The following is an 11516-nucleotide window of genomic DNA, read 5'->3' as shown; positions in this document are numbered from 1 at the left end:
CAAGCTCATTGTTGGATCTGCTTGAGAGTGACGCGCGCACTCAGAGAACGAGAGAAATGGCATGTCGGCTTGGCTCCCCTCCTTTTTCATCCCGCCACTTTGCTGCATTTAAGTGGGATATTGGCTGGATACAGTCTCTCTTCTCCTCGCACTCTCTCTCTCTTCTCCCTTCTTCCCTCCGTTCCCCCTTCCCCCCTCCTCCTCCTCCTCCTCCTCCTCCTCCTCCTCCTCCTCCTCCTCCTCCTCCTCCTCCTCCTCCTCCTCCTCCTCCTCCTCTTCCCCCTCCTTCACTCCTTGTCCTACGTAGAGGTCTGGATCACATTTAAAACCACATGTTCCTGTGTGTGAGCAACTGAGCCTGGAAGTCTGCAAGCAGGAAACGTGACAGTGGAGTGGGACTGGAGCGCACATCGACGGGACAGACATGCACGCCTCCCAGATGGCCTTGCACGCACTGGCGGCTGGAGAATACTGGATGTGAGCTTGTGGCGGATTTTGAAAACACACATATTGTGTGACACATCTGGGTCTGTGGAGAAACTGGGCCAAATTTGGCCGGTCCAAGACGGATGACAACACCAAGGTGTCGTCCTGATCAGAAAGAATCCTACAAAACAGAAGGGAAAGACTGAGAAGTTATTCCTCAGCCAAGTTCTCTCCTAGACCAGCACTGATTGATGCTTCTTTCTCCTCCTCTTTTTTTTTTTTTTTTTTTTTAAAGAGGAGATCCCATTTGGCTCCGGAAAGCTCGTTTTCACAGGTTTCTCTTGGTGTGCCTGTGTGGTCCTGTTTGAGAAAGCTGCCGTGTGATTTGTGAGTGTGCGTGAGTGTATACGCAGACTGGCCTCCTTTCACTGCTTAATTGCTGGACGGTACCCTGGAGAGTAAGTAGCAGGATGAAGACACAGAAATGTGCTGGATTTCACATGTTGCTACTCCTGTATGTCAGACTGATGCTAGCAGTGGACGCCTACAGACCCCAAAGAGTGAGTATAGCATATCTCAGCATACATTTAGAACACCAAGAGCAGCAAAAACTACAGGACACTTTTTGTTCGCAGTAGAATTTGAATGATACTGAGGTTTAATTCAACAGAGGTTTCATTTAGAACTGTTATAATATCCATATTTAGTTGTGAACCAGTTTGGCATCATTTATACTCTCAAATGTCCCGAAAGGTGTTTTTATTTTTATTTTTTTATTTTTTTTTTTAATTTTTTTTTTTTGCTGCGATGTCATGAAGAACCATTTTTGGTTCCCCAAAGAACTTTTCAGTGAACAGTTGTTAAAAGATAAAATTTTCTTAGCTCTAAGAACATTTATAAAATTAAAATTGTTGAATGAAAAGATTCCAGTGATGTTAAAGGTTCTAAATGGAACCATAAATGCTAATAAGGAACCTTAATTTTTAAGAGTATACTCACCTCAATGTCATCCCAAACGTGTATGACTTTCATTCTTCTGTGTAAATATTCTAAAGAATGTTTTTATTCATTCAATGAAAGTCAAAGGGGTCTAATACAATATTGGACCCCACTGACTTTTTTTTCATTTTTTTTTTCTTTTTTTTCATTTTTGGGTGAGCTGCCCCTTTAAAATACGTCAATTTGCGCTGACTCACTGAACAGGGACCTGTTACAAGATCAGGAGGGCCGGATGGGGCCTGATGGATGGTGACTTAATAGCAAATTTGATCATTTTCCTGTATGTTACCTTGGGAAATGAGGCTTGAATAAGTCTAAAGTCAATGAAAATGTTTGGAATTGCAATTTTTTGCGGTAAGATTGATGGTTCCTCTGGAAGCATGCTGGGGAACCCTATGGCTACTAGTAAGAATTTCCAAAGACAAGCTGTTAAGGCCATTTATCTGTTTTTCAGTGTGTGTATGTGAGTATATCAATGATAGGTTACATAAGAAGGGTGATGAGTTCCAAGCAGTGGTGCAATAGCATAATATCCAATTCGTTTTTACAGATACGCTCCATAAAGAGGCAGTGTTAGTGTGTGTGTGTGTGTGTGTGGCATGAAGCCTGGTATCCAAGTGCAGCCTGAGGCGTCGTAGGGTCTTTTATATGTTCAAACTCTCACTGTTCTCACCCGTTTAGTTTCTTCTTCCTTGTTAGGGGCCTCTACCTCATTAAGCTTGTCCAGGGAAAATTCACAGTTGTAACTCATATTCTTTCTTTTTAAACCCCTCCTCATTCTCTCGCTCTTTCTGTTTGTTGTTGCATTGTCTGCGTGGGTAAGTGGAAGCAGACGTCTCCACCCTAACATACTGAAGGGATCACAGAAGATAATGTCACTACACGACAGCAGGATGCGAGACTTCTCTGATGATGACTTTCATATCGCGTGCCAACCCTCTCCATCCCAGCCTCGGCTGTTTTACTTTCCGCCCGCTTTGTGGCTTTCCCGTCTCATAAAAGCATGATTGGGATTTGGAAGTCCTTTGGCCTCTATTGCTGTTTTTTTTTTTTTATTCAGTCTTTTTTTTGTGGGACACACCCGGTGTGTAGTAAACAATCAAAACCAAGCCAGTGCTGGTTTTTGCCTGCTTAACTCAATATTCTCAATAACTCATGTGGTATTGATTTGAGAGGTGGTTGACTTTGTGTAGGGGTTTGTGTGTAAATGCACTCCAGCAAACCTTACATGGGCATAATCTGCTCCATAAACTCTGTCCACTTGCTCTTCTGTTTTGTAATGAAGGATATTGGTGACTGATGTATTTATCAGGCTGGCCAAAAAAAGTACCCATATCCGATTAATACAAGTACTGCAACATTTTCTTTTTTTTCTTTAAAGTATTAATGAGTTTCAAGCTAATATTGTATAAAATAAATGCTCATCAAATCATTTGTTTTTATGATTTGTGTACATTTGTTATTCAGTTTTATGGAGGCCTAAAGCTCAGTGGTAGCCTATCTTTTGCTATTGGCTGCTAGTAACTGTACATTATCACCATTATCACTTGACTACTCACAAAGTAAATAAATACGTGGAAATTAAATACTGTTTTGATTTGAAAATTATGAAGTTATTTTATAATCTTATTTGAATATAATTTTCCGCTTCTGTTAAGAAAACAAATAGTCCACCACAGTGTACAAAACAATTCTCCTAGCAACAAGACGAGCACTGAAACTCTAATAGCGAAACTGTAAGTTTATCTGCTTAAAAACCGTGCCATTTTTAGTGAGAATTGTCATGTAGCTTTTAACTTGCTTAACTTTTTACTGATAAAATCATCAGAGCTTCGCTGACAACACATTTCTGTGCAAGTGTGTCCTCCTTGGAGAGAGCGGGGGAAAGATAGTATGTGCTTTCCGTACATAATAAAACATAATTTTGTGGCAAATGCAAATTTTTTCACATTTATTTGCTTGGTCAGTGTCGTTGTGGGTTTTGGTTCTTTTGCTGTTGTTGGCTGTAAGGAAATCATTTGGCGAAGTGATATGGAACTGTAATTAGGTCAAGACCTGTCTGGAACTACTTTAGCCATGTGTTTCCCTGAAAATAATTGCACACCTTAGAATGTTCATCAAGCAATCAGATTCAAGCATTCAACAGCCCCGTAGTAAAGTAGGAAATATCAGATCGAACCTCACATTTGACCAGTAAGAAACATCAGACAGAGCTGTGGTGTAATATAATATTGGCATTATTTTGACGATTTGCCCATTATTTACTTGACTTTCTAGGTATCAATATCGACATTAGTCACTGAAAGAGTGACCACTGGTGACTTTGTAAAGGTTATTCCGCAGCTGTCACCAGGCACTTAGTAGTTATTCAATCCATGTTTTGCAAAGCAGCCATGATCTTCTGTTCGTATTGGTGGCAGGCGTCCCAAACTCCAATCACTGGGATCTGTGTCTTCACTGAGCTTCTAAACAGGTGGTCCATACTGAGCTAATAGAGTGTTTGTTCCAGTTGTTTAGAGTGGGCCTCTGCCAGAGGGTGTTCTGTGTGTTTGGCTACACAAGTTGGTTTGAAAGCAGAAAATCTGAACTTTATGGCCTGACAACAAACATAGACTGAACACAAAGTTCTAGATAAGTTCTAAAGAGCTTAAAATTCAGTAAGCCTTGCAAAGTCTAATTGTGTATGTGTGTCCATTTAGAAGAGCTTTAGAACTGCTTCAGATGATTCAAGAGTTCATCCAGCCATCCATGCAGATTCTTTTATAGATCTTTTCAGCAAGTTGTGAGGGAACACTCTGTGGATTATATTGCAGTTGTAAAACTAAGGCGCTGTTTAAGGTCTGATGCAACCCTGGTATATAAGTCATGACGATAGGAACAGCTGCATCCTTTCCCTAGTGTAATACCGATTCTTTACACAGCCAAAAAAATGCTGAGAAATCCAACATTGATTATCACTACTGCCCTCTAGTGGACAGAATTCTCATTTAAATCTGTCTCAGAATGGTGTTGGTGGTTATATCCTACTGGTTGGCCTTTTATCGTGGCAAGACTTCACATACCTCACAGACAGCAGGGAGTTTGTATGATTCAAGGGGAAAGAATCTGTTCCTAATTTGTGTAGAATTAGGGCATTCATTTTTCTAATCCTTTTGATTTATCTAACTTCTGCTGTGCTCTTCCATACTGTGGCTGATTTTTGCTCAGCATGCCTCAAACATATTCTTCTGAGAATGGTTCGCCTCTGTACTAAAATCAGCAGCCCCAATGTCATTATTCAAGAGTGTTTTTCTCATAGGACATAAACCAGGAGAAGTGGGAACAAGAACTGAGGGAAGCTGGAAGTCTGGATGAGCTTCTGATGTTGACCGAATACCCGGACTGGAAGCTGTGGAGATGCAGACTCAAGCTGAAGCACTTTGACGACACTTCTCCACCTGAGAACCGCAGGTCAACTCGCTATGCGGCCGCATCTTTTAGCCCACAGATGCTAAAAGGTTGAGACCTTCATGCAAACACAATTGAGAATATGTGGTGTCTAAGTACACAGATTTGTGATTAGCAATGTGGTGGCAAATGTACAAGAAGTATAAATGTTTTTGTCTTTTTCAGATATTGATGATGAATGGCAGAAGACACAGTGTATGCCCAGAGAGACGTGTATAGATGTGGCTAAAGAGTTGGGCACCAATACAGCAGTGTTTTTCAAGCCCCCGTGCGTCTCTGTCTTCAGGTGTGGCGGCTGCTGCAACAAAGAGGGAGTTACCTGCCGTAATACAAGCATGACTTATGTCAATAAAACTGTGAGCACTACTCATTGCATTGCGTGGGTATTATATAAAAATTAATGTCCAATATAATCTCTTTGTACTTGCTTAATTATATGGAAATGATGTGCAGTTCATTCAACATGTTAAGAATTTGATATAGAGCATACTCAATATGCAATCTTAGGACTCTTTCACACAGAACATTTTTTGCATTGAAAAAAAAAACCCAACAACATAACATTTTTTAAAGTAGAAACTTTAATTAGAGCCATGTTTTTAGAAAGCACGGGACGCTGCAAAAGATCTGATTGCAAGGCTCAAACTTGTCAATGGAAAAGCAGTGCAGTGATATGCTGTCATGTGAGGCGCTGCACAAGATGTGAGATGCGAGTGCAACAGTCAAATATATCCCTCTCTCGCATGTTTACATAGAAAAACAATGGAAAGGCAGCACAGTGATATGCAAAAATGTGTTCTGTGTGAATAGCCCCTTACACAGTCTTAAAGGGACAGTTCATCCCAAAAATGCAAAAAATTCTGTCAACATTTACTTACCCTCATTTTAGCCACTTTTATGGTGCTTTTGTGTCCTTTTTGCAATTTTAAAGCATTGGTTGCTGTCGATTATAATTTAATGGAAAAGAGCGGCCAGTATCATTCTTCAAAATTTCTCCTTTTGTGTTCCACAGAAGTAAGTTATGCAGGTTTGGAATGATTTGAGGGTGAGAAACCAAAGACAGAATTAAAAATTTTGATTGAATTATCCCTTTAACATGTGTGTTTAATGTGCACATACTGTTCCATTTGACTGTTCGTAAAAGACGTCCTCTTCCTCACAGATATTGAGTGTGAGTCTGGCGCCTTATAAATCTGGACCAGAGCCTGTGCTGGTGAAAATAGCCAATCACACTGAGTGTAAGTGCCAGGAACACGCGCTGATCCGCAGACATGTTCGTGAGAAGCACAGGAAGAACGGGTCAGTACCAGACTCATATGTACTGTAACAATATGAAACTAGATAAATTGCATGCGATTAAATAATAGTGAATGTTTCTCCAGTTAACAGTTTTAGAGCTTGATGAAGTTATCAATAAGGCATTCAACATTCCCCTACTCTTACATTAAGTGCAATATATTTTTATTTAAATTGGCTGAGTTGTAGTGTATCATCAAACTCTTTGAAACGTTAGACCCAACCCTTGTTTTTCCAGTGCCACACTGTTATTCACTGCTGATACAACAGTGTTGCTCTAAGAGAAATTACAGATTGTGCCATGCTGAGTGTCAGCCATATGTAGGAGTGATTTCTGGCATAATAATATGTGTCTGTGTACAGTTGGTCTCCTACACGTAAGCCAGAAGACAAGAGGCTATGCAACAAAGGTTTAATATGGGACTGGATGGCGGAGCGATGTGTGACGTACTCCTCCAGCAAACAAGGTCAGTGAGCAATTGATTTCAACTCCCCGTATTGCCAATTCTTGTTCTGGCCTAAAGCACAAATGACTCCGTTACTTTTTATTTACTTGCTATATTGCAGGGACTTTAATTTAATATAGACCCAACAAGGAACACACAACAACATGATTTTTATATGTGATTTTTTTTTTTACACCTGCGATAACACATTTATTTTATTTTTTTGCATTTTTTTTTTTACCAGAACCGCCATCTTCCGTCAGTGAGGAGGACTGTGAGATTGATGTAGAGCGATGTGAATGTATTCCAAAAGTATGGACAGACAGATTCCACCATACGTGACACAATTCAACAAATCTTATAAAGGTAGAATTATTTTCAAAACTATACATTTAATTTATCTCACACTATTGGATACTTAAACTAATTTGTTTGCTGTTTAATACTTGATTCTGATTGGTCAGTCACGCCATTCCGCCATCTGGTATTTCAGTGCGCTCTTTCAGTCTCATATTGCACTCACGCTCTCTTTTGATTCAAACAAACGCAACTGCCGTTATCTTGCGTCTCATTTATCAATTGCAATACAAATCACCTCAGAAGACTTCAGCATTCATATTGTTGCAGTCTTCTTTTTCTTGTTTAAATGAAACTTATCCCATAATTTACTCTCCTTCAAGCCGTCCTAGGTGTATATGACTTTCTTCTCTCAGCCGAAAACAATCAGAGTTATATTAAAAAATACATCCTGGCTCTTCCAAGCTTTATAATGGGAGTGAATAGTGATTTAGATTTTGAAGCCCAAAAAAGTGCATCCATCCATCATAAAAGTAATCCATACGACTCCAGTGGGTTAATAAAGGCCTTCTGAAGCAAAGCTTCATAAACTTTATAAACTAGAATCACTGGCTTCCGTATGCGAGTCGAGTTCTGGCGGAGGAGTGAACTCTGACCCAACACATAATGTACTGACGAACACGGAAGCACAGAGGATATAGCAAAACAAAACACCGGCGACAAATTAGAAGTCTAAATATGTAGGGTCAGAGTTCACTCTTCCGCCAGAACTCGACTCGCGTACGCCCGTTACCGAAAGCTAGTGATTGCAGTTTATAAGTTATAATTATGGATATTTTACTTACAAAAACACATCACTTCACTTCAGAAGGACTTTATTAACCCCCTGGTGCCGTATGGATTACTTTTATGATGGATGGATGTGCTTTTTTGGGCTTCAAAAAACAAGGGACCATTCACTCCCATTATAAAGCTGGGAAGAGCCAAAATATTTTTTAATATAACTCAGATTGTGTTCGGCTGAAAGAAGAAAGTCATAGTATACACCTAGGATGGTTTGAAGTAAATTATGGGATAATTTTCATTTTTGGGTGAAATAACCCTTTAAGCCTAATTTATGCATAACATTATAAAGTAACGTTAGCACAAATTAAGGTTTCACGTCCACGTAGCTGTGCCACTCCACGTTGGGATCTGATGACCCTGTCAAGCTTTATTTTGACTCATTTTAAATAATCCCTTAACAAAGCTTTTCAGTCTGATACGCATAGCCTGTTATTCAGATCCGTGTCAAATATTAAACTACCCAGCAAACAAGAACATGCTCCTAAAATGTTTTAAAAAACGTTAAAAATCTTGGTTATTTTAAATGTTCTTGGCTATGCTAACATTTAGGTAATGGTCTATTTTGTTCCGTTTTCTATTTTTATTATCATTTTGCAAACATTAGTTAGCCTATACTTTGGCCTTTAGCCTATACACATACTCTGCCAAGGCATCACTTTATGTATCTTGTGTGACACGCCCTATGGAAGAGAGGGGTGGGGTGAGCAGTTGCTCATTATCATTTAAAGAGACATGCACCGAAACGGGTCGCTATGAACAGAGCTGTTTTTGAGGAGGTAAAAAGGGTGTTGTTTTACACAACCATTGAGTTTTAAAACCATTTTAACCAAAGTATGTTACAAACTTTACATGAAGATCCTAAAGAATCATACCAACTTAAGGAAAATGGGCATCCGATGACCTCTTTAACGTCACTTACATTTTTTTTGTTTTGTTTATAGCATTGAGAGAACCTTGCCAGAACGTAAGCCAAAGTCCTGAGAATGTTCCCTGTTAGCTGGGTATGGAGTCAGGTTTGAGCTGTTTCTCACCAACTAATCAATGACACTCTGTTTCATATATTCTTTCACAGCTGCAAGAGAGAAAACAACGATGAACACGACGCCCTGACGATCTGCAAGTGCCGAATGTAGAGACTGCAAAATACCATTTAATTTATTTATCTCTCTATTTATATCAAATAAAAATACTTTTATTAACATTTATTCAAACATCTCATCAGTATCATGGCAGTGATAGCTTTCTAAATATAACAACAACACTGCTTTTCCTGTCTGAACACAATGAAAAATGATATCTGAGTTATATGTCTCTTTTGCACTGAAGTCAACATTTCACCCTAAAGAATATCTGTGGAATTTCTTAGATATAATTTATATCTAAAATAGTTATATTTAAGTATAACTTATATTTTTCAAAATGTTTCCAAATGGGCTAATATGGTCATGTTTCCATTTCACAAGAGGACTTTATGCGGGATGGTATAAATACAGAAGTACTTGATGACTCAATGACTAAGCCTCTTTTTAAGTTTTGTTCACCACTGAGCATGCTGCCAACAGTAAGAAAAATGTACCGAAGATAAAATGCTGTTCAAATAAAAAAATGGCAAATTTAATAAATAGGCCTATGATTGTGATGTTTTCAAGGACCATTATAATGCTGTAAAAGAGGGTCCTTGGCATGTTTCAAGGACATTTAATTTATGTAAAAGGCCAAAAGCCCATCAAATATTACCAGAGCAAATTGTGCTCATATAATTGTCTTTCCAAACTTTGTTTTGTAGTTTTTGGTCTAACCTAAAATCAATATTAATCCAACAGTGAATATGGTTCTTTCAGTATTGCGTTATATAGACTGGGGTAGCATATAACTATGAGACAAATCCTTCATTAACTAGTCATTAAAAGTCATGAAATACCCTATGAAAGACTATAGCAGGCAGTGTTGGGGGTAACGCATTACAAGTAATGTGTATTATGTAATCAGATTACTTTTTGGATGCAACAAATAAATTTACGGGTTACACTTTGTTTTAAGGTCCCGTAGTTACATTGTACTTACTCAGTACTGAGTAATATTAATTTACTACATGTGCTTGCGGTTTGGTTTAGGGTTGGTTACTTGTAATTATGCATAATTTACACTTTGTACATAACGTGTAACTACATCATCTTAAATTAAAGTGTTACTAATTAATGCATTACTTAAGAAATCTACACATTATTTTAATTCATTTGCTTACACATTTTTTAAACTAATGAAATAAAATTCTCTTCTCCATAATATTAGTCACATAGAAATGGGCATTCATGTATGCGTTGGAACAGACAAAAAGTTCAAAAGTAACAAAACACTTTAATAGTAACTTAAAAAAAAAACACACAGTTGTGCTGTAGGTAATTTAACACGTAATGTTAAGAATTTTTCAAATGGCATATATAACTTTAGGAGTCAGGTAATTTTCTAAAAGAAAAATGAAGTTGTATGTTATATAGGCTGTTGAATGCATTACTGCGTTAAACATTTGCAAAAAAGGGTAACACTTTATTTTGATGGTCCTCCTACAGACATTCTACTGACTATAAGTAACTTTGCAAATACATGTCAACTTATTCTAACCCTAACCCACCAGTCTGCTAATTCTATACTAACACTCTAATGAGAGTTAGTCGACATGTAGGTGCAACGTTACTGATAGTCAACAGAATGTGTAAAAGAGACCATCAAAATAAAGAGAAACCCAAAAAAGTTCTTCTCAGTAAAAAAATAAAATAAATGCCTGCAAGGCCTAGAGGAGGGAGAGTATCAGCAAGATGAGAAAAACTAAAGCAAAAGCAACATACAGCATTACTTTAAAAAAAAAAAGTAACTTAGTAATGTAATTACTTTTTTAGGGGGTAACACAATATTGTAATACACTACTTTTAAAAGTAACTTTCCCCAACTCTCATAAAAGGACATATTGTCACAATGGAAAACTGCTATTTAATAGTCATGTGTGTTTACTGAACTGAATGGTGGAAATTTTTAAGGTGTGCTTTTATAGAAATATAGACTACTTCCAGTGTACGTTTGTTTTTTTGAATGTCAGATGAAATTTCCTGTAGATTTTTGTTCCAGATCTCCTTTTGTTCTTATCTACACTTATACACACAAAAATAATTTTCCTTGGTGATCTTTCTTTAAATGTCAGAATGCCCAACTAGAGACTAATTTTCTCGAACAAATACGTTTATAGTGTCCATGCTGGTTTTGCTTGACGCATTCTTAATCAGGTAAGATTTCCATGGAAACACTTCCATTTACTTACAGTAGTGCCATTATAGCCCTGATATTAATAATAGGTCTTAGCATCTTGGGGGCACACGTGAATAAATCATTATTAGCACAAAACATTTGTAAGAGCACCATGACTCACTGCCTGATGTCTGAACCTGTTTGATGATGACTATCAACCAGTATAACAAACGGATATCAAAGCTGACTCCAACGAAACTAAAATGACATATAGTTGGCTCACTTTTTTCAGAAATTATCCTGTTTTTCCCAACAAGTAGGGATTGAGCCGCTAAAATGCTATTTTCTGCCACATTGTATTGCAACAGCAGCTTATACCGATGCAAACAAATAAATGTTAACTCACTCTCTTAAAATATTTGCTCTGAATCGTACAAATGAAGCACTGAAATGTCTAACTCATTTAGAATATTGGGTCAATCAAATGCTTTTTTTGCAGCAGTAAACTAAATAATATGA

General features: G+C 37.9%; 1 protein-coding gene across 2 annotated transcripts; it reads left to right on the top strand.

The window, feature by feature from the left end:
* Positions 1-350: 350 nt before the first annotated feature.
* On the top strand, positions 351-9959 carry vegfd (vascular endothelial growth factor D). Of its 2 annotated transcripts, XM_079857783.1 has the most exons (7): positions 351-986; positions 4724-4922; positions 5038-5228; positions 6035-6171; positions 6532-6635; positions 6859-6980; positions 8830-9959. In XM_079857783.1, exons 1-6 carry the CDS (start codon positions 897-899, stop codon positions 6954-6956), a joined length of 819 nt encoding a protein of 272 aa, XP_079713909.1. In that variant the 5' UTR covers positions 351-896; the 3' UTR covers positions 6957-6980; positions 8830-9959. The 2 variants fall into 2 exon arrangements, with proteins under 2 accessions (XP_079713909.1, XP_079713910.1); XM_079857784.1 differs by lacking the exon at positions 6859-6980 and having other exon boundaries at positions 355-986; positions 8830-9955.
* The last annotated feature ends 1557 nt before the right edge of the window (positions 9960-11516 follow it).

Source organism: Squalius cephalus, assembly GCF_949319135.1.
Source record: "Squalius cephalus genome assembly, chromosome: 22".
NCBI classification, from domain to species: domain Eukaryota; kingdom Metazoa; phylum Chordata; class Actinopteri; order Cypriniformes; family Leuciscidae; genus Squalius; species Squalius cephalus.
This window is presented reverse-complemented; position numbering and strand designations above follow the sequence as displayed.

Excerpts from the sequence above, each read along its gene's own strand:
- vegfd (XM_079857783.1), top strand. The coding sequence starts at position 897 with ATGAAGACACAGAAATGTGCTGGATTTCACATGTTGCTACTCCTGTAT. Across the intron at positions 4,923-5,037 it reads TAGCCCACAGATGCTAAAAG|ATATTGATGATGAATGGCAG; the intron begins GTTGAGACCTTC and ends TGTCTTTTTCAG. Across the intron at positions 6,172-6,531 it reads GAGAAGCACAGGAAGAACGG|TTGGTCTCCTACACGTAAGC; the intron begins GTCAGTACCAGA and ends GTCTGTGTACAG.